The 23,348-nt window shown below is 46.5% G+C and overlaps 2 protein-coding genes across 2 annotated transcripts in view; both read left to right on the plus strand.

Moving 5' to 3' along the window:
• ezra (ezrin a) overlaps nt 1–11,791 on the plus strand; it is a 30,822-nt gene extending 19,031 nt beyond the window's left edge. Inside the window, 5 exon segments of the mRNA XM_045723778.1 lie at nt 2,629–2,759; nt 6,017–6,177; nt 8,504–8,596; nt 8,877–9,125; nt 9,950–11,791. Of these exon segments, the coding sequence (XP_045579734.1) occupies nt 2,629–2,759; nt 6,017–6,177; nt 8,504–8,596; nt 8,877–9,125; nt 9,950–10,114 (799 nt within the window). The 3' untranslated portion in view covers nt 10,115–11,791.
• A 5,235-nt stretch (nt 11,792–17,026) lies between these two features.
• kcnk3b (potassium channel, subfamily K, member 3b) lies at nt 17,027–22,151 on the plus strand. Its single transcript, XM_045723779.1, has 2 exons — nt 17,027–17,443; nt 19,885–22,151. The coding sequence occupies exons 1-2, from the start codon at nt 17,158–17,160 to the stop codon at nt 20,814–20,816; spliced, it is 1,218 nt and encodes a 405-aa protein (XP_045579735.1). The 5' UTR covers nt 17,027–17,157; the 3' UTR covers nt 20,817–22,151.
• Nucleotides 22,152–23,348: the final 1,197 nt, after the last annotated feature.

A 23,348-nucleotide genomic window follows, 5' to 3' on the forward strand; every position in this document is an offset into this window, starting at 1 on the left:
GAATCAAACCCACAACCCTGGCGTTGCACACACCATGCTCTACCAACTGAGCCACAGGGACGAATACTTTTCCATGCCTTTGGAAAGTATTCTTACCCTTTGACTTTTCCCACATTTTGTTACGTTACAGCCTTTTCTAAAATGTATTAAATATTTTTATTTCTTCATCAATCTACACAAAATAATAACCCCATAATAATAAAGCAAAATCAGGCTTTTAGACATTTTTGCTAATTTATCAAAATAAAACATTTTATATCATTCACAAGTATTCAAACCCTTTACTCAGTACTTTGTTGAAGCACATTTTGGTAGCGATTACAGCCTCCAGTCTTCTTGGGTATGACGCTACAAGCTTGGCACACCTGTATTTGGGGAGTGTCTCCCCCATTCTTCTCTGTAGATCCTCTCAAGCTCTGTCAGGTTGGATGGGGAGCGTCACTGCATAGCTATTTTCAGGTCTCTCAAGAGATTTTAGATCGGGTTGGCATTCAGGCCAAAAAGTTCAATCTTGGTTTCATCAGACCAGAGAATCTTGTTTCTCATGGTCTGAGAGTCTTTAGGTGCCTTTTGGCAAACTCCAAGCGGGCTGTCATTTGCCTTTTACTGAGGAGTGGCTTCCGCCTGGCCACTCTACCATAAAGGCCTGATTGGTGGAGTGCTGCAGAGATGGTTGTCCTTCTGGAAGGTTCTCCCATCTCCACAAAGGAATAGAGCTCTGTGACAAAGGCCCATCTCTCCCGACTGCTCAGTTTGGCCGGGCGACCAGCTCTAGGAAGAGTCTTGGTGGATCCAAACTTCTTCCATTTAATAATGATGGAGGCCACTGTGTTCTTGGGGACCTTCAATGCTGCAGAAAAGTTTTGGTACCCTTCCCCAGATCTGTGCCTCGACACAATCCTGTCTCAATGCTCTCCGGACAATTCCTTCGACCTCATGACTTGGTTTTTGCTCTGATATGCACTGTGGAGGCCACTTCTGTAAAGCTGTCGAGATTCAGAAGAAAGTTCTTTGTTTCTGTCCATTTTGAGCCTGTAATCGAGCCCATAAATGCTGATGCTCCAGATACTCAACTAGTCTAAAGAAGGCCAGTTTTATTGCTTCTTTAATCAGGACAACAGTTTTCAGCTGTGCTAACATAATTTCAAAAGGGTTTTCTAATGATCAATTAGCCTTATAAAATGATAAACTTGGATTAGCTAACACAACGTGCCATTGGAACACAGGAGTGATGGTTGCTGATAATAGGCCTCTGTACACCTATGTAGATATTCCATAAAAAATCTGCCGTTTCCAGCTACAATAGTCATTTACAACATTAACAATGTCTACACTGTCTTTCTGATCAATTTGATATTATTTTAACGGACCAATTTTTTTAGCTTTTCTTTCAAAAACAAGGAAATTTCTAAGTGACCCCAAACTTTTGAACTGTAGTGAATAAGGTATCTGTTTTTTTTTATTTTTGTTTTTATACATTTGCAAAAATGTCTAAAAACCTGTTTTCGCTTCGTCATTATGGGGTATTGTGTGCAAATTCACGAGGAAAACATTATTAAATCAATTTAAGAATAAGGCTGTAACGTAACAAAATTTGGGAAAAGTTAAGAAGGGGTCTGAATACTTTCCAAAGGTTTTGTAGGTCACTATTACTTGATGTAGAGCATTTACTACCTTATGGACCCTGTGGAATCCACAACTCCATCCTTGAATTTCAGAGTGGTTATATTTCTACAGCTCCATCACTCAGCTTTATAGCAAGCCTTTATGTAACAGCTTTATATAACAGCTTGACAGCAAACAAGCAAAAAAAAGTGTTGCAAGTTTATTATCCAACGTAGCTCTGCGTTCACTGTATAATTGTGTTTATGATGCTTGTGAACTGCTGGCTGTGTGTCTTCAGTCTCTCACAAGTTACAATCCCTGCTCCTGTAGCTGTACCCTATCTTTACCCTCATGGGACCTTACCTTCACCCTCCTGTATCCCACCTTCACCCTCCACCTTCACCCTACTGTACACTACCTTCACCCTCCTGTACCTCACCTTCACCCTCCACCTTCACCCTACTGTACCCCACCTTCACCCTCCACCTTCACCCTACTGTACCCCACCTTCACCCTCAACCTTCACCCTACTGTACCTCATCTTCACCCTCCTGTACCCTTCCTTCACCCTCCACCTTCACCCTACTGTACCTCAACTTCACCCTCCACCTTCACCCTCCACCTTCACCCTACTGTACCCCACCTTCACCCTCCTGTACCTTATCTTCACCCTCCAACTTCACCCTACTGTACCTCATTTTCACCCTTCACCTTCACCATTCTGTACCTCACCTTCACCCTCCTGTACCCCACTTTCACCCTCCTGTACCTCATCTTCACCCTCCTGTACCCCCACCTTCACCCTCCTGTACCCCCCACCTTCACCCTCCACCTTCACCCTCCTGTACCTCATCTTCACCCTCCACCTTCACCCTCCTGTACCCCACCTTCACCATCCTGTACCCCCACCTTCACCTTATCTGTGAACTGCTGTCTGTACTGCGTGGCTTCCGTGTCTCAGGAGTCGAAACCAGACGAAGATATACCAATAGAAAGAGTCACAATCCCTCTTCCTGTTTTCAGGGCCCAGCTGGAGAACGAGAAGAAGAAGCGGGAGGCCATGGAGAAAGAGAAGGATCAGATGGAGAGAGAGAAGCAGGACTTGATGCTGAGGCTTTACCAGTTTGAGGAGACAACCAAGAGGGCAGAGAGAGGTAAGGACATGTAATGTGGGTAAGGAAGGCAGGGTGCATCACAGATTTCCAGACAGACTTCCATCCTTCGTAATCTAATCATTCATAGGAAAGCAGGGTGTGCCAGAGACTCCCTTCCTTCATAATCTAATCATTCATAGGAAAGCAGGGTGTGCCAGAGACTCCCTTCCTTCATAATCTAATCATTCATAGGAAAGCAGGGTGTGCCAGAGACTCCCTTCCTTCATTGTCTAATCATTCATAGACTTTATTGTCTGTAGAGATACTGCCATCAAATGTTGACTTGCTTCCCTTCAGACTTGGGCTGCGTCCCAATAGTATCTCCTTTCTCCTGAAGTGTACACTCGTTCACTACTTCCCAATAATATAAAATCATTGGATTGGTGGAGGCATAGACTAGTGGGAGTTTCCATCATATTTCTTTGCCAAATATAAAATCAGAAGGGAAGGGAACACTTTGGGATATATTAGAGACAATAGCCTTGTTCTTTTTCAGGCTGAGTGACGTTGAAACCCATGTATTATCTAGTCAGATCTTTGATTACAGAGGAATAATCAAGATGACCTTTTAACTAGGAGCATAGCTTGCCTTGCTCGCCTAGGTAAAGTGAATACGTACATATTTTTCACTGTATATATTCCCAGTGGGAATTGAACCTACAACCTTGGTGTTGCTAGTGTCACTCTTTTACCAATTGAGCCACACAAGACCACCTGTACCTCACCTTCACCCTCCTGTACCACACCTTCAGCCTCCTGTACCCCACCTTCACCCTCCTGTACCTCACCTTCATCCTCCTGTACCCCACCTTCAGCCTCCTGTACCCCACCTTCACCCTCCTGTACCTCACCTTCACCCTCCTGTACCTCACTTTCACCCTCCTGTACCCCACCTTCACCCTCCTGTACCCTACCTTCACCCTCCTGTATCCCACCTTCACCCTCCTGTACCCCACCTTCACCCTCCTGTACCTCACCTTCACCCTCCTGTACCCCACCTTCAGCCTCCTGTACCCCACCTTCACCCTCCTGTACCCTACCTTCACCCTCCTGTATCCCACCTTCACCCTCCTGTACCCCACCTTCACCCTCCTGTACCTCACCTTCACCCTCCTGTACCCCACCTTCACCCTCCTGTACCTCACCTTCACCCTCCTGTACCCCACCTTCACCCTCCTGTACCCCACCTTCACCCTCCTGTACCTCACCTTCACCCTCTTGTACCCCACCTTCACCCTCCTGTACCCCACATTCACCCTCCTGTACCCCACCTTCACCCTCCTGTACCTCACTTTCACCCTCCTGTACCCCACCTTCACCCTCCTGTACCTCACGTTCACCCTCCTGTACCTCACCTTCACCCTCCTGTACCCCACCTTCACCCTCCTGTACCTCACCTTCACCCTCCTGTACCTCACTTTCACCCTCCTGTACCTCAACTTCACCCTCCCGTACCTCACCTTCAGCCTCCTGTACCCCACCTTCACCCTCCTGTACCTCACCTTCACCCTCCTGTACCCCACCTTCACCCTCCTGTACCCCACCTTCACCCTTCTGTACCCCACCTTCACTGTAACTCAGTAAAATCTTTGAAATTGTTGCATGTTGCGTTTATATTTTTGTAAATATATATACACTGCTCAAAAAAATAAAGGGAACACTTAAACAACACAATGTAACTCCAAGTCAATCACGCTTCTGTGAAATCAAACTGTCCACTTAGGAAGCAACACTGATTGACAATACATTTCACATGCTGTTGTGCAAATGGAATAGACAACAGGTGGAAATTATAGGCAATTAGCAAGACACCCCCAATAAAGGAGTGGTTCTGCAGGTGGGGACCACAGACCACTTCTCAGTTCCTATGCTTCCTGGCTGATGTTTTGGTCACTTTTGAATGCTGGCGGTGCTTTCACTCTAGTGGTAGCATGAGACGGAGTCTACAACCCACACAAGTGGCTCAGGTAGTGCAGCTCATCCAGGATGGCACATCAATGCGAGCTGTGGCAAGAAGGTTTGCTGTGTCTGTCAGCGTAGTGTCCAGAGCATGGAGGCGCTACCAGGAGACAGGCCAGTACATCAGGAGACGTGGAGGAGGCCGTAGGAGGGCAACAACCCAGCAGCAGGACCGCTACCTCCGCCTTTGTGCAAGGAGGAGCAGGAGGAGCACTGCCAGAGCCCTGCAAAATGACCTCCAGCAGGCCACAAATGTGCATGTGTCTGCTCAAACGGTCAGAAACAGACTCCATGAGGGTGGTATGAGGGCCCGACGTCCACAGGTGGGGGTTGTGCTTACAGCCCAACACCGTGCAGGACGTTTGGCATTTGCCAGAGAACACCAAGATTGGCAAATTCGCCACTGGCGCCCTGTGCTCTTCACAGATGAAAGCAGGTTCACACTGAGCACGTGACAGACGTGACAGTCTGGAGACGCCGTGGAGAATGTTCTGCTGCCTGCAACATCCTCCAGCATGACCGGTTTGGCGGTGGGTCAGTCATGGTGTGGGGTGGCATTTCTTTGGGGGGCCGCACAGCCCTCCATGTGCTCGCCAGAGGTAGCCTGACTGCCATTAGGTACCGAGATGAGATCCTCAGACCCCTTGTGAGACCATATGCTGGTGCGGTTGGCCCTGGGTTCCTCCTAATGCAAGACAATGCTAGACCTCATGTGGCTGGAGAGTGTCAGCAGTTCCTGCAAGAGGAAGGCATTGATGCTATGGACTGGCCCGCCCATTCCCCAGACCTGAATCCAATTGAGCACATCTGGGACATCATGTCTCGCTCCATCCACCAACGCCACGTTGCACCACAGACTGTCCAGGAGTTGGCGGATGCTTTAGTCCAGGTCTGGGAGGAGATCCCTCAGGAGACCATCCGCCACCTCATCAGGAGCATGCCCAGGCATTGTAGGGAGGTCATACAGGCACGTGGAGGCTACACACACTACTGAGCCTCATTTTGACTTGTTTTAAGGACATTACATCAAAGTTGGATCAGCCTATAGTGTGGTTTTCCACTTTAATTTTGAGTGTGACTCCAAATCCAGACCTCCATGGGTTGATAAATTGGATTTCCATTGATTATTTTTGTGTGAATTTGTTGTCAGCACATTCAACTATGAAAGAAAAAAGTATTTAATAAGATTATTTATTTCATTCAGATCTAGGATGTGTTGTTTAAGTGTTCCCTTTATTTTTTTGAGCAGTATATATAAATATATGTATTTGAATATAATGTCTGGCTGTCTGTAACAGAACTACAGGAGCAGCTGGAGAGAGCTATCCGTCTGGAAGAGGAGAGGAGGAGGGTGGAGGAAGAGGCAGGCAGGCTGGAGGCTGAGAGACAGGCTGCTCTACTGGCCAAAGAAGAGCTGGCCAGGCAGGCTGTGATTCAGCTAGAGAGTCAGGAACAGCTGGTGAGTACACTGGGATGAGTCAGGAACAACTGGTGAGGACACTGGGATGAGTCAGGAACAGCTGGTGAGGACACTGGGATGAGTCAGGAACAACTGGTGAGGACACTGGGATGAGTCAGGAACAGCTGGTGAGGACACTGGGATGAGTCGGGAACAGCTGGTGAGTACACTGGGATGAGTCAGGAACAACTGGTGAGGACACTGGGATGAGTCAGGAACAGCTGGTGAGGACACTGGGATGAGTCAGGAACAACTGGTGAGGACACTGGGATGAGTCAGGAACAACTGGTGAGGACACTGGGATGAGTCGGGAACAGCTGGTGAGTACACTGGGATGAGTCGGGAACAACTGGTGAGGACACTGGGATGAGTCAGGAACAGCTAGTGAGGACACTGGGATGAGTCGGGAACAACTGGTGAGGACACTGGGATGAGTCAGGAACAGCTGGTGAGGACACTGGGATGAGTCAGGAACAGCTGGTGAGGACACTGGGATGAGTCAGGAACAGCTGGTGAGGACACTTGGATGAGTCAGGAACAGCTGGTGAGGACACTGGGATGAGTCAGGAACAGCTGGTGAGGACACTGGGATGAGTCAGGAACAGCTGGTGAGGACACTGGGATGAGTCAGGAACAGCTGGTGAGGACACTGGGATGAGTCAGGAACAGCTGGTGAGGACACTGGGATGAGTCAGGAACAGCTGGTGAGGGCACTGGGATGAGTCAAGAGGACTTTTGTTCAACTGCTTGATGTTCTGGTCTTTATGTAAAATTAGGGCTGGGAGTCGATTCCCAAAGTAATTTATTCCCGGTTCCTTGAGAATACACATGCAAACATCAACGACATCACCCCGACCTGACCCATCTGTTCTCAGCCTTCTTCTCCCTCTTCTTCTTCTTCGACTCTCTAGGCTGCAGAGCTGGCAGAATGGATTTTATAATGACGTATGTTTTTTTCCCCCCCAACACCACTTTCTATCAATATGTATAGCAGACCCTCAATGCCAAATTGAGTCTAAAGCGTTTTTTAAATCAACAAAGCATGAGAAGACTGCCTTTGTTTTGGTTTGTTTGTTTGTGTAGGGTGAATACGTGGTCTGTTGTACGGTAATTTGGTAAAAAGCCAATTTGACATTGCTCAGTACATTGTTTTTGCTGATGAAATGTACGAGTCTGCTGTTAATGATAATGCAGAGGATTTTCTCAAGGTTGTTGTTGATGCATATCCCACAGTAGTTATTTGGGTCAAATTTGTCTCCATTTTTGTGGATTGGGGTGATCAGTCCTTGGTTCCAAATATTGGGGAAGATGCCAGCTGAGGATGATGTTAAAGAGTTTAAGTATAGCCAATTGGAATTTGTGGTCCGTATATTTCACAATTTAATTTAGAATACCATCAACACCACAGGCCTTTTTGGGTTGGAGGGTTTGTATTTTGTCCTGTAGTTTATTCAATGTAATTGGAGAATCCAGTGAGTTCTGGTAGTCTTTAATAGTTGATTCTAAGATTTGTATTTGATCATGTTATATATTTTTGCTGTTTGTTCTTTGTTATAGAGCCAAAAAGATTGGACAAGTGGTTTCTACACACATCTCCATTTTGGATAGATAACTCTTCATGTTGTTGTTTGTTTAGTGTTTTCCAATTTCCCCAGAAGTGGTTAGAGTCTATGGATTCTTCAATCACATTGAGCTGATTTCTGACGTGCTGTTCCTTCTTTTTCCGTAGTGTATTTCTGTATTGTTTTAGTGATTCACCATAGTGAAGGCAAAGGGTTTCTGGGTGTCTATGTTTTTGGTTGGACAGGTTTCTAAAAAAAAAAAAATGATTAGGTTTTTGCATTTTTCATCAAACCATTTGTCATTGTTGTTAAGGTGGCGCAATACACTGCTAAGATCTGACACCGTTTCCCTCTCTCACTAGGCTGCAGAGCTGGCAGAGTACACGGCTAAGATCTGACACCTTTTCTCTCTCACTAGGCTGCAGAGCTGGCAGAGTACACGGCTAAGATCTGACACCTTTTCTCTCTCTCACTAGGCTGCAGAGCTGGCAGAGTACACGGCTAAGATCTGACACATTTTCTCTCTCACTAGGCTGCAGAGCTGGCAGAGTACACGGCTAAGATCTGACACCTTTTCTCTCTCTCACTAGGCTGCAGAGCTGGCAGAGTACACGGCTAAGATCTGACACCTTTTCTCTCTCTCACTAGGCTGCAGAGCTGGCAGAGTACACGGCTAAGATCTGACACCTTTTCTCTCTCTCACTAGGCTGCAGAGCTGGCAGAGTACACTGCTAAGATCTGACACCTTTTCTCTCTCTCACTAGGCTGCAGAGCTGGCAGAGTACACGGCTAAGATCGCCCTGTTGGAGGAGGCCAAGAGGATCCAGGAGGAAGAGGCCGAAACATGGCAGAGCAGAGTGAGTCTCCTTCCCTCGGGCACCATCAGAATGTCCTACTAATACCTCAACTCTGAGGGATCAACTGAATGTGAAAGACAAACCATAGCGATCCTAGCCAGCCACTGTTGATGCAAAAAAAAAAGGGCTTTATGAATCAATTTGATTGATTGATTGAATTATTGATAGATTTTTAACCTTTTGTCTCTCTCTCTCTCTCTCTCTCTCTCTCTCTCTCTCTCTCTCTCTCTCTCTCGCTCTCTCTCTCTCTCTCTCTCTCTCCCTCTCCCTCTCCTGCCAGGCTAAAGAGGTGCAGGAGGACCTTCTGAAGACTAGGGAGGAGCTTCACTTGGTAATGGCCGCCCCCGCTGCCATCCCGGCCCCTCCCTCACCCGACAGCAGCCACAGCAGCCACAGCGACCATGAGGAAAGCGAGGAGAACAGCACCTACAGCGCTGAGTTGCAGCAGCAGGACATCAATGACCATCGGGAGGAGGAGGAGCGTGTCACCGAGGCCGAGAAGAACAAACGCATTCAGGCACAACTAATGGTGAGTCTCAGTCCATCTGGGGCCCTGTGGGCTGTGGTCTCTGGGGTCCTGTGGGCTGTGGTCTCTGGGGCCCTGTGGTCTCTGGGGCCCTGTGGGCTGTGGTCTCTGGGGCTCTGTGGTCTCTGGGGCCCTGTGGGCTGTGGTCTCTGGGGCCCTGTGGGCTGTGGTCTCTGGGGCCCTGTGGCTGTGGTCTCTGGGGCCCTGTGGGCTACGGTCTCTGGGGCCCTGTGGGCTGTGGTCTTAGGAGCCCTGTGGGCTGTGGTCTCTGGGGCCCTGTGGGCTGTGGTCTCTGGGGCCCTGTGGTCTCTGGGGTCCTGTGGGCTGTGGTCTCTGGGGCCCTATTTGCTGTGGTCTCTGGGGCCCTGTGGGCTGTGGTCTCTGGGATCCTGTGGGCTGTGGTCTCTGGGGCTCTGTGGGCTGTGGTCTCTGGGGCCCTGTGGACTGTGGTCTCTGGGGCTCTGTGGGCTGTGGTCTCTGGGGCCCTGTGGACTGTGGTCTCTGGGATCCTGTGGGCTGTGGTCTCTGGGATCCTGTGGGCTGTGGTCTCTGGGGCCCTGTGGGCTGTGGTCTCTGGGGCTCTGCGGGCTGTGGTCTCTGGGGCCCTGTGGGCTGTGGTCTCTGGGGCTCTGCGGGCTGTGGTCTCTGGGGCCCTGTGGACTGTGGTCTCTGGGGCTCTGTGGGCTGTGGTCTCTGGGGCCCTGTGGGCTGTGGTCTCTGGGGCCCTGTGGACTGTGGTCATTATTTGTGTACGAGTTAAAAGAATATAAACTTTTAAAAGTGAGATTTTTTTACTGGGCAGTTACTTTAACCCTTTCTGTCTGCAGTCCCTGAGTGCTGACCTGGCCGAGACCAGAGACGACACCATGAAGACTCAGAACGACCTGCTACACACGGAGAACGTCCGCGCTGGCAGAGACAAGTACAAGACCCTGCGGCAGATCCGTATGGGCAACACCAAGCAGAGAGTGGACGAGTTTGAATCCTTGTAGACCACAAAGAGAGAGAGAGAGAGAGAGAGAGAGAGAGAAAGAGCGATGGAGGTAGATGGAGAGAGAGAGAGAGCGATGGAGAGAGAGCGAGAGATGGAGAGATGGAGAGAGAGAGAGAGAGAGAGAGAGAGAGAGAGACAGATAGAGATGGAAAGAGAGAGGGAGAGAGAGAGAGAGAGACTGAGATAGAGAGAGAATGGTCCTGGAGAAAACATTAAAACAAGAAAACATACCTTGTTGGTCCATAGGAAGATTTGGTAGAAGTAAAGCCGCTCACTGTTTAGCCAGTACCTAAATATCTCCAACTCCAACAGTAATCTCCTTGAGAAAAGTCAGTCTCACACTGACTAAGAGATAAAGTTTATAACATTCTAAAAACGATAAGTATAACATTTTAGATCAGAGATAGTGTTGCCCTTTTTTTTCTTTTGTTGAAATAAAAAAAAATAACTGATCAAACTCCAAACTCTGATAAGAAAGAATTCTTAAAAGAGCAAATGAATGTTTCCTCATTTTATGACACGTCGTTCTGTCTCTCCGATAGATATAGGTAGGAGGAGAAAAGGAGCAAGTTGTGCAAGTTCTTATCATAATCATTATTTCTGTCAACATGCATTGGTGTGTGTGTGTGTGTGTGTGTGTGTGTGTGTGTGTGTGTGTGTGTGTGTGTGTGTGTGTGTGTGTGTGTGTGTGTGTGTGTGTGTGTGTGTGTGTGTGTGTGTGTAGGTTTAAAACTGTACATTGCTATATTTTGAAAACTACGGTAGCTTCTTAAGTAATCAGTGTCTTCCTAGACCAAAATAAGAATGATTGAACGCACGTTATAAATATATTGATTACCAATCATATGTGATTACACGATGACTTACTAAGTAAAGAAATGACTCAGTAGGTTGTATTGATCAGAGGGGGTGCTGAGTGTCACTCCTTCCTTTGATATAGGATGTATCCCAGATAGCACCCTATTCCCTTTATAGTGCACTCCTTTCACCAGGGCCCACCCTAGTCCCTTTATAGTGAACTACTTTCACCAGGGCTCACCCTATCCCCTTTATAGTGCACTCCTTTTACCAGGGCCCACCCTATCCCCTTTATAGTGCACTACTTTCACCAGGGCCCACCCTATCCCCTTTATAGTGCACTATTTTCACCAGGGCCCACCCTATCCCCTTTATAGTGCACTACTTTCACCAGGGCCCACCATATCCCCTTTATAGTGCACTACTTTCACCAGGGCCCACCCTAGTCCCTTTATAGTGCACTCCTTTCACCAGGGCCCACCATATCCCCTTTATAGTGCACTACTTTAACCAGGGCCCACCATATCCCCTTTATAGTGAACTACTTTCACCAGGGCCCACCCTAGTCCCTTTATAGTGCACTACTTTCACCAGGGCCCATCATATCCCCTTTATAGTGCACTACTTTCACCAGGGCCCACCCTAGTCCCTTTATAGTGCACTACTTTTACCAGAACCCGATCACTGCATAGGGAATAGGGGATGGTAGTATTATTTATTTAATTAAACAACAACAGCATTTTGTCTGGGTTGCAGCTGTATATTGAAGAGAACCAATTGAATATAAAGATTGTACTGATGATGGTTTATAATATCTTATGCCTGTCATGGATCATTATCTTGGCCTCACACTGTTTAATAAAAAAAAAAACATCAATCAAGTTTGTTTGATTTCTTCATGTTTTGTTATTAAGGTAGAGTCTATTAATGAACTGGACAACATGTTTTGTTATTGAGGTAGAGTCTATTAATGAACTGGACGACATGTTTTGTTATTGAGGTAGAGTCTATTAATGAACTGGACAACATGTTTTGTTATTGAGGTAGAGCCTATTAATGAACTGGACGACATGTTTTGTTATTGAGGTAGAGTCTATTAATGAACTGGACGACATGTTTTGTTATTGAGGTAGAGCTTATTAATGAACTGGACGACATGTTTTGTTATTGAGGTAGAGTCTATTAATGAACTGGACAACATGTTATTGAGGTAGAGTCTATTAATGAACTAGACAACATGTTTTGTTATTGAGGTAGAGCCTATTAATGAACTGGACGACATGTTTTGTTATTGAGGTAGAGTCTATTAATGAACTGGACAACATGTTTTGTTATTGAGGTAGAGTCTATTAATGAACTGAACAACAATACTTAATTTGACCTGAGCTCAAGGACAGTCAGGCGCTAAACAGTGAATTGTTATGGAAAGGATGTGGCTGCTTGTGTTAAATGATAACATGGACACGAGAGATAGCAAGTTAGGTTGCTTAACAACTTATGAAGCGTGGTAACATTATCTGTTTAAACAGACACAGGTTCAACACAGAGCCTTTGGATGGATAAAAGCACAGAAATTAAGGCTATTTCATGCAGGAAATTGCCATGAAACTGAAGATCTCGTACAATGCTGTGTTCTACTCCCTTCACAGAACATCGCAAACTGTCTCTAACCAGAAGAGAAAGAGGAGTGGGAGGCCCCGGTACACAACTGAGCAAGAGGACAAGTACATTAGAGTGTCTAGTTTGAGAAACAGACGCCTCACAAGTCCTCAACTGTGGGATGCACAATTGCAAGCATTTTGAAAAGTTTGGGGTCACTTAGAAAAATGTCCTAGTTTTTTAAAGAAAAGCAAAAAAATGTTGTCCATTAAAATCAAATCAAATCAAATGTATTTATATAGCCCTTCATACATCATCTGATATCTCAAAGTGCTGTACAGAAACCCAGCCTAAAACCCCAAACAGCAAGCAATGCAGGTGTAGAAGCACGGTGGCTAGGAAAAACTCCCTAGAAAGGCCAAAACCCAGGAAGAAACCTAGAGGGAACCAGGCTATGAGGGGTGGCCAGTCCTCTTCTGGCTGTGCCGGGTGGAGATTATAACAGAACATGGCCAAGATGTTCAAATGTTCATAAATGACCGGCATGGTCAAATAATAATAATCATAGTAGTTGTCGAGGGTGCAGCAACTCAAGAGTAAGTGTCAGTTGGCTTTTTCATAGCCGATCTTTGAGAGTATCTCTACCGCTCCTGCTGTCTCTAGAGAGTTGAAAACAGCAGGTCTGGGATGGGTAGCACGTCCGGTGAACAGGTCTGGGACAGGTAGCACGTCCGGTGAACAGGTCAGGGTTCCATAGCCGCAGGCAGAACAGTTGAAACTGGAGCAGCAGCACGGCCAGGTGGACTGGGGACAGCAAGTAGTCATTATGCCAGGTAGTCCTGAGGCATGGTCCTAGGGCTCAGGTCCTCCGAGAAAGAAAGAAAGAGAGAAAGAGAGAATTAGAGAGAGCATATTTAAATTCACACAGGACACCGGATAAGACAAGAGAAATACTCCAGATGTAACAGACTGACCCTAGCCCCCCGACACATAAACTACTGCAGCATAAATACTGGAGGCTGAGACAGGAGGGGTCAGGAGACACTGTGGCCCCATCCGATGATACCCCCGGACAGGGCCAAACAGGTAGGATATAACCCCACCCACTTTGCCAAAGCACAGCCCCCACACAACATCACATTTATCAGAAATGGCAGCTTCATTAAATAGTACCCGCAAAACACCAGTCTCAACGTCAATAGTGAAGAGGCGACTCCGGGATGCTGGCCTTCTAGGCAGAGTTGCAAAGAAAAAGCCTGGCCAATAAAAAGGAAAGGTTAAGACGAGCAAAAGAACACAGACACTGGACAGAGGAACTCTGCCTAGAAGGCCAGCATCCCGGAGTCACCTCTTCGCTGTTGACGTTGAGACTGGTGTTTTGCGGGTACTATTTAATGAAGCTGCCATTTCTGATAAATGTGATGTTATTTTAATGGACCAAAAAAAATGGCTTTTCTTTAAAAAAAAAATAGGACATTTTTCAAAGTGACCCCAAACTTTTCAAAATGCTTGCAATTGTGCATTCCACAAACAGGTATAACAACTGTAGGATACTGACCATGTAGTAGCCTATTTGCTGTGTGTGTAACTACCATGTAATATTAATATTAAATTGGCTAGGGAGACATTGTAAAGTGTGACTATAATAAACAATGGCTCAGATTATATAGGGAATATATCTGGTCCTGTTTAGTGGAAAACACATTATACAGAGAATATTTCTGGTCCCGTTCAGTGGAAAACAGATTAAATAGGGAATATTTCTGGTCCTGTTCAGTGGAAAACAGATTAAATAGGGAATATTTCTGGTCCTGTTCAGTGGAAAACAGATTAAATAGGGAATATTTCTGGTCCTGTTCAGTGGAAAACAGATTATATAGAGAATATATCTGGTCCTGTTCAGTGGAAAACAGATTAAATAGGGAATATATCTGGTCCTGTTCAGTGGAAAACAGATTAAATAGGGAATATTTCTGGTCCTGTTCAGTGGAAAACAGATTATATAGAGAATATATCTGGTTCTGTTCAGTGGAAAACAGATTATATAGAGAATATATCTGGTCCCGTTCAGTGGAAAACAGATTATATAGAGAATATTTCTGGTCCTGTTCAGTGGAAAACAGATTATATAGAGAATATATTTGGTCCTGTTCAGTGGAAAACAGATTATATAGGGAATATTTCTGGTCCTGTTCAGATGAAAGACAGAGTGCTATTGAGTTGATGTTATAGCTACTGTCCACATGGAGGCACACATCCACATCAGCTCTGGTCCAGTGCGTTAGTGCGCAGTAACACCCTGGACCAGAGCTACATAGATATGCTCCTAGTAACACCCTGGACCAGAGCTTGATCCATATGCTCCTAGTAACACCCGGGACCAGATCTAGATCCATATGCTCCTAGTAACACCTTGGACCAGAGCTACATAGATATGCTCCTAGTAACACCCTGGACCAGAGCTACATATAGATGTTCCTAGTAACACCTGGGACCAGAGCTACATAGATATGCTCCTAGTAACGCCTCGGACCAGAGCTAGATCCATATGCTCCTAGTAACAACCTGGACCAGAGCTACATATATATGCTCCTGGTAACGCCCTGGACCAGAGCTACACACATATATATATATATATATATATATATATATATAACTGCTCAAAAAAATAAAGGGAACACTTAAACAACACAATGTAACTCCAAGTCAATCACACTTCTGTGAAATCAAACTTAGGAAGCAACACTGATTGACAATAAATTTCCCATGCTGTTGTGCAAATGGAATAGACAACAGGTGGAAATTATAGGCAATTAGCAAGACACCCCCAATAAAGGAATGGTTCGGCAGGTGGTGACCACAGACCACTTCTCAGTTCTTATGCTTCCTGGCTGATGTTTTGCTCACTTTTGAATGCTGGCGGTGCTTTCACTCTAGTGGTAGCATGAGACGGAGTCTACAACCCACACAAGTGGCTCAGGTAGTGCAGCTCATCCAGGATGGCATATCAATGTGAGCTGTGGCAAGAAGGTTTGCTGTGTCTGTCAGCGTAGTGTCCAGAGCATGGAGGCGCTACCAGGAGACAGGCCAGACGTGGAGGAGGCCGTAGGAGGGCAACAACCCAGCAGCAGGACCGCTACCTCCGCCTTTGTGCAAGGAGGAGCAGGAGGAGCACTGCCAGAGCCCTGCAAAATGACCTCCAGCAGGCCACAAATGTGCATGTGTCTGCTCAAACGGTCAGAAACAGACTCCATGAGGGTGGTATGAGGGCCCGACGTCCACAGGTGGGGGTTGTGCTTACAGCCCAACACCGTGCAGGACGTTTGGCATTTACCAGAGAACACCAAGATTGGCAAATTCGCCACTGGCGCCCTGTGCTCTTCACAGATGAAGCAGGTTCACACTGAGCACATGTGACAGACGTGACAGAGTCTGGAGACGCCGTGGATAACGTTCTGCTGCCTGCAACATCCTCCAGCATGACCGGTTTGGCGGTGGTCAGTCATGGTGTGGGGTGGCATTTCTTTGGGGGGCCGCACAGCCCTCCATGTGCTCGCCAGAGGTAGCCTGACTGCCATTAGGTACCGAGATGAGATCCTCAGACCCCTTGTGAGACCATTTGCTGGTGCGGTTGGCCCTGGGTTCCTCCTAATGCAAGACAATGCTAAACCTCATGTGGCTGGAGTGTGTCAGCAGTTCCTGCAAGAGGAAGGCATTGATGCTATGGACTGGCCCGCCCGTTCCCCAGACCTGAATCCAATTGAGCACATCTGGGACATCATGTCTCGCTCCATCCACCAACGCCACGTTGCACCACAGACTGTCCAAGAGTTGGCGGATGCTTTAGTCCAGGTCTGGGAGGAGATCCCTCAGGAGCCATCCGCCACCTCATCAGGAGCATGCCCAGGCATTGTAGGGAGGTCATACAGGCACGTGGAGGCCACACACACTACTGAGCCTCATTTTGACTTGTTTTAAGGACATTACATCAAAGTTGGATCAGCCTGTAGTGTGGTTTTCCACTTTAATTTTGAGTGTGACTCCAAATCCAGACCTCCATGGTTGATAAATTGGATTTCCATAGATTATTTTTCTGTGATTTTGTTGTCAGCACATTCAACTATGTAAAGAAAAAAGTATTTAATAAGATTATTTATTTCATTCAGATCTAGGATGTGTTGTTTAAGTGTTCCCTTAATATTTTTGAGCAGTGTATATATATATATGTATATATATGCTCCTAGTAACACCCTGGACTAGAGCTACATATAGATGCTCCTAGTAACACCCTGGACCAGAGCTACACATATATGCTCCTAGTAACACCCTGGACCAGAGCTAGATCCGTATGCTCCTAGTAACACCCAGGACCAGAGCTAGATCCATATGCTCATAGTAACACTCTGGACCAGAGCTACATCCATATGCTCCTGACAAGATGACCAAATAGGGCAAGACATCCCACTGAGCCTTGGGGATGTTGCTGAAAGAACAGACATCCCACTCCGCCGGGGGGAGTGGTGCCCGAAAAGGATCGTGAAGGTTTTCTACAACCACAGAATCCGTTAGGATGAGGTTAAAACCTAGTAGACCTGTTTATAAGACGAGAGCAAGTCTGTCTCCAAGGGAACTAACTCTCCAGTCATGATGAAGAAACAGAACGTACGTACCCTTGCTCTCATCATGAGCATCTTTACCTACCTGCTGGTCGGGGCAGCCGTCTTCGACACCCTGGAATCTAAACAGGAGAGAAGCCAAAAGAGAAAACTGGACGAGAGGAAGTGGGAGTTAATACAAAAATACAACTTGACCAAAGTGAACTTTGACGAGCTCGAAGTCCTGATGTTGCAACTGAAACCGCACAAAGCCGGGGTGCAGTGGAAATTCGCCGGATCTTTTTACTTCGCTATCACTGTGATAACTACAATAGGTAAGCTATGCTAACATCTCCTCTGGGTTCTATCACTGTGATAACTACAATAGGTAAGCTATGCTAACATCTCCTCTGGGTTCTATCACTGTGGTAAGCTATGCTAACGTCTCCTCTGGGTTCTATCACTGTGGTAAGCTATGCTAACGTCTCCTCTGGGTTCTATCACTGTGATAACTACAATAGGTAAGCTATGCTAACACTCCTCTGGGTTCTATCACTGTGATAACTACAATAGGTAAGCTATGCCAACATCTCCTCTGGGTTCTATCACTGTGATAAGCTATGCTAACATCTCCTCTGGGTTCTATCACTGTGATAACTACAATAGGTAAGCTATGCTAACATCTCCTCTGGGTTCTATCACTGTGATTACTACAATAGGTAAGCTATGCTAACATCTCCTCTGGGTTCTATCACTGTGATAAGCTATGCTAACATCTCCTCTGGGTTCTATCATTGTGATAACTACAATCGGTAAGCTATGCTAACATCTCCTCTGGGTTCTATCACTGTGATAACTACAATAGGTAAGCTATGCTAACACTCCTCTGGGTTCTATCACTGTGATAACTACAATAGGTAAGCTATGCCAACATCTCCTCTGGGTTCTATCACTGTGATAAGCTATGCTAACATCTCTTCTGGGTTCTATCACTGTGATAACTACAATAGGTAAGCTGTGCTAACATCTCCTCTGGGTTCTATCACTGTGATTACTACAATAGGTAAGCTATGCTAACACTCCTCTGGGTTCTATCACTGTGATAACTACAATAGGTAAGCTATGCCAACATCTCCTCTGGGTTCTATCACTGTGATAAGCTATGCTAACATCTCCTCTGGGTTCTATCACTGTGATAACTACAATAGGTAAGCTGTGCTAACATCTCCTCTGGGTTCTATCACTGTGATTACTACAATAGGTAAGCTATGCTAACATCTCCTCTGGGTTCTATCACTGTGATAAGCTATGCTAACATCTCCTCTGGGTTCTATCACTGTGATAACTACAATCGGTAAGCTATGCTAACATCTCCTCTGGGTTCTATCACTGTGATAACTACAATAGGTAAGCTATGCTAACATCTCCTCTGGGTTCTGTCACTGTGATAACTACAATAGGTAAGCTATGCTAACATCTTCTCTGGGTTCTATCACCGTGGTAAGCTATGCTAACCACATGCTATCACTGTGGTAAGCTGTGATAACTACAATAGGTAAGCTATGCTAACGTTTCCTCAGGGTTCTATCACTGTGATAAGCTATGCTAACATCTCCTCAGGGTTCTATCACTGTGATAACTACAATAGGTAAGCTATGCTAACATCTCCTCTGGGTTCTATTACTGTGATAACTACAATAGGTAAGCTATGCTAACATCTCCTCAGGGTTCTATCACTGTGATAACTACAATAGGTAAGCTATGCTAACGTTTCCTCAGGGTTCTATCACTGTGATAACTACAATAGGTAAGCTATGCTAACATCTCCTCTGGGTTCTATCACTGTGATAACTACAATAGGTAAGCTATGCTAATGTTTCCTCAGGGTTCTATCACTGTGATAACTACAATAGGTAAGCTATGCTAACATCTCCTCAGGGTTCTATCACTGTGATAACTACAATAGGTAAGCTATGCTAACGTTTCCTCAGGGTTCTATCACTGTGATAACTACAATAGGTAAGCTATGCTAACATCTCCTCTGGGTTCTATTACTGTGATAACTACAATAGGTAAGCTATGCTAACGTTTCCTCAGGGTTCTATCACTGTGATAACTACAATAGGTAAGCTATGCTAACATCTCCTCAGGGTTCTATCACTGTGATAACTACAATAGGTAAGCTATGCTAACATCTCCTCTGGGTTCTATCACTGTGATAAGCTATGCTAACGTTTCCTCTGGGTTCTATCACTGTGGTAAGCTATGCTAACGTGCCCACGTGGTTCTATTTGGTCAAGATAATTTGAGAAAATGTAGATTTCTACCACACACATTTGGAGATAAGTGTGTGTGTAGAATTCTTCATGCAGGTAGCAGTACCCTCATTCTGATTATAGATAGCGGAGGAACACAAAAAAGGCACAATGATAGTGGCTTACAGTTGGGTAACGTCATAAATGGCACACTATTTATATTCAGAATGAAGATATTGATCTATCTCCCTCTCCCCTCCTCTCCTCTACCCTTCTCCTCTCCCAGGGTACGGCCATGCTGCCCCCAGCACGAACTCAGGGAAGGTGTTCTGCATGTTCTAATATTCTTCTCTCCTCCTCCCCTCTCCCCTCCCCTCCCCTCCCCTCCTCTCCTCTCCTCTCCTCTCCTCTCCTCTCCTCTCCTCTCCTCTCCTCTCCTCTCCTCTCCTCTCCTCTCCTCTCCTCTCCTCTCCTCTCCTCTCCTCTCCTCTCCTCTCCTCTCCTCTCCTCTCCTCTCCCAGGGTACGGCCACGCTGCACCCAGCACGGATTCAGGGAAGGTGTTCTGCATGTTCTACGCCCTCCTGGGGATACCCCTGACCCTTGTCATGTTCCAGAGCATGGGAGAACGTATCAACACACTGGTCCGCTTCCTTCTCCACCGGGTCAAGCAGTGTCTGGGCCTGCACCACACCGAGGTGTCCATGGCCAACATGGTGACCATCGGCTTCTTCTCTTGCATGTCCACGCTGTGTGTCGGGGCGGCAGCATTCTCCCACTACGAGGGCTGGAGCTTCTTCCACGCCTACTACTACTGCTTCATCACCCTGACCACCATCGGCTTCGGGGACTACGTGGCGCTTCAGAAGGACCACGCGCTGCAGAACGACCCGCGCTACGTGGCCTTCTGCTTCGTATACATCTTGACAGGACTTACCGTGATCGGAGCCTTCCTCAACCTGGTTGTGTTGAGGTTCCTGATGATGAACACCGAGGACGAGTGGCGAGACGCCGAGCAGAAGGCCCTCCTCTCCAGGAGGGGTAAGAAGAACGCCGACGGCGGTCTATCTGCTGTTTCTGTCTCGGCCTCCACTTCCTCCTCCACTCCCCTTGCCACTACTACCAGCGGCACCAAGCGAGGCCTGAAGGATGTGTACGGCGAGGTGCTGGGCTTCCAGACAGTGTGTTCGTGTCTGTGGTACCGCAGCAGGGAGAATCTGCAGGGCCAGGGATCCATCCCAATGACGATAAACCGGGACCTGGGCTTCTCTGACCAATACATAGAGAACTGCACCACGCTCTCTCCTCACTGGGACATGATGTCCTCTCACTACTGCGAGCCAGGTGATACAGGGTGTGTATGCAGCCCTCACCAGTGCATCAGTTCCATAGCCTCTGGCTTAAACTTCCTCACCCCATTCAGGGCCTTCGCCAAGAGACGCAGCTCGGTCTAAACCAGACCAATTAAAATCTGGGGACATCAAAACCAGTTCCACTGCTGATTTGAATTCTTCCCTTCTAATCAGGGAATCATTTAGACCTTGGACACCAGGTGGGTGCAAATAATTATCAGGTAGAGCAGAAAAACCCAGCAGTACTCTGGAACTCCAGGCTGGGATTTGAAGATCCCTGGTCGAGACTCAGTGATCAGGTCAGATTCCTTTAAGCACCAAAAAAAAGAAATCAGCCTGAACTGGGATAGACTACCTGAACTGGGATAGACCACCTGATCTGGATAGACTACCTGAACTGGATAGACTACCTGAACTGGAATAGACCACCTGAACTGGAATAGACCACCTGAAACTGGGATAGACCACCTGAACTGGGATAGACCACCAGAACTGGGATAGACTACCTGAACTGGGATAGACCACCTGAACTGGGATAGACTACCTGAACTGGGATAGACCACCTGAACTGGAATAGACCACCTGAAACTGGGATAGACCACCTGAACTGGGATAGACTACCTGAACTGGGATAGACCACCTGAACTGGGATAGACCACCTGAACTGGGATAGACTACCTGAACTGGGATAGACTACCTGAACTGGAATAGACCACCTGAACTGGGATAGACCACCTGAAACTGGGATAGACCACCTGAAACTGGGATATACCACCTGAACTGGGATAGACTACCTGAACTGGGATAGACCACCTGAAACTGGGATAGACTACTTGAAACTGGGATATACTACCTGAACTGGAATAGACCACCTGAACTGGGATAGACCACCTGAAACTGGGATAGACCACCTGAAACTGGGATAGACCACCTGAACTGGGATAGACCACCTGAAACTGGGATAGACCACCTGAAACTGGGATAGACCACCTGAACTGGAATACACCACCTGAAACTGGGATATACCACCTGAAACTGGGATAGACCACCTGAACTGGGATAGACCACCTGAAACTGGGATAGACTACCTGAACTGGGATAGACTACCTGAACTGGGATAGACCACCTGAACTGGATAGACTACCTGAACTGGGATAGACTACCTGAAACTGGGATAGACCACCTGAACTGGGATAGACCACCTGAACTGGGATAGACTACCTGAACTGGGATAGACCACCTGATCTGGATAGACTACCTGAACTGGATAGACTACCTGAACTGGAATAGACCACATGAACTGGAATAGACCACCTGAAACTGGGATAGACCACCTGAACTGGATAGACTACCTGAACTGGGATAGACTACCTGAACTGGGATAGACTACCGTAATTTCCGGACTATTAAGCACACCTGAATATAAGCCACACCCACTGAATTAAAAAAATATATATTATTTTGAACATAAATGAGCCGCACATGTCTATAAGCCGCAGGTGCCTACCGGTACATTGAAACAAATGAACTTTACACAGGCTTTAACGAAACACGGCTTGTAACAAAAATAAATAGGCTTTAACGAAACACGGCTTGTAACAAAAATAAATAGGCTTTAACGAAACACGGCTTGTAACAAAAAATAAAAAAATAGCAGTAAGCTTTAGTTGACTTTTTGCACTGAGTCAATTCCTCACGCTGCTGTTTCCAACGTCTTATCATCGACTCATTAAGACCAAGCTCCCATGCAGCAGCTCTATTTCCTTTTCCAACAGCCACATCAATCGCCTTCAACTTGCACTTCTCCGTGTCTTTGCCATGATGAGGGTGACAAAATTACTACCGTAATCAGAATGATGGGAAGTTTGAGAGCGCTCGATTTAATCTGGACAGTAAACAAAAAAGTTGTTTGACCTTAACCTGTTCGGCAATTTCAATGGTCTAATGAAAGCTTCATGCCGCCAAAAAACTGAGCACGTCACAGAATGTGTTTTTTTGGAAAAAAAAAATTGAAAGCGGGAAAAATCCATATATTAGCCGAGTCATTGTTTAAGCCGCGAGGTTCAAAGCCTGGGAAAAAAGTTGCGGCTTAAAGTCCGGAATTTACAGTACCTGAAACTGGGATAGACCACCTGAACTGGGATAGACCACCTGAACTGGGATAGACCACCTGAACTGGGATAGACTACCTGAACTGGGATAGACCACCTGAACTGGGATAGACCACCTGAACTGGGATAGACTACCTGAACTGGAATAGACCACCTGAAACTGGAATAGACCACCTGAAACTGGGATAGACTACCTGAAACTGGAATAGACCACCTGAACTGGGATAGACTACCTGAACTGGAATAGACCACCTGAAACTGGAATAGACCACCTGAAACTGGGATAGACCACCTGAAACTGGGATAGACTACCTGAAACGGGGATAGACCACCTGAACTGGATAGACTACCTGAAAGTGGGATAGACTACCTGAAACTGGAATAGATCACCTGAAACTGGGATAGACCACCTGAAACTGGGACAATAAGAAACGCTTGTTTTCCCATGCAAAACGTTTTGCAACAGTGTGCCCTAATGAATGTCCCACCAGTAGGCTACTGTAGTACATCTCCATAGACACTG

The sequence above is a fragment of the Salmo salar genome, chromosome ssa09, assembly GCF_905237065.1.
Source record: "Salmo salar chromosome ssa09, Ssal_v3.1, whole genome shotgun sequence".
NCBI classification, from domain to species: domain Eukaryota; kingdom Metazoa; phylum Chordata; class Actinopteri; order Salmoniformes; family Salmonidae; genus Salmo; species Salmo salar.

Coding starts and splice junctions, on each gene's coding strand:
- kcnk3b (XM_045723779.1), top strand. CDS start 17,158: ATGATGAAGAAACAGAACGTACGTACCCTTGCTCTCATCATGAGCATC. Junction 17,444..19,884: donor CACTGTGATAACTACAATAG/GTAAGCTATGCT, acceptor CTCCTCTCCCAG/GGTACGGCCACGCTGCACCC.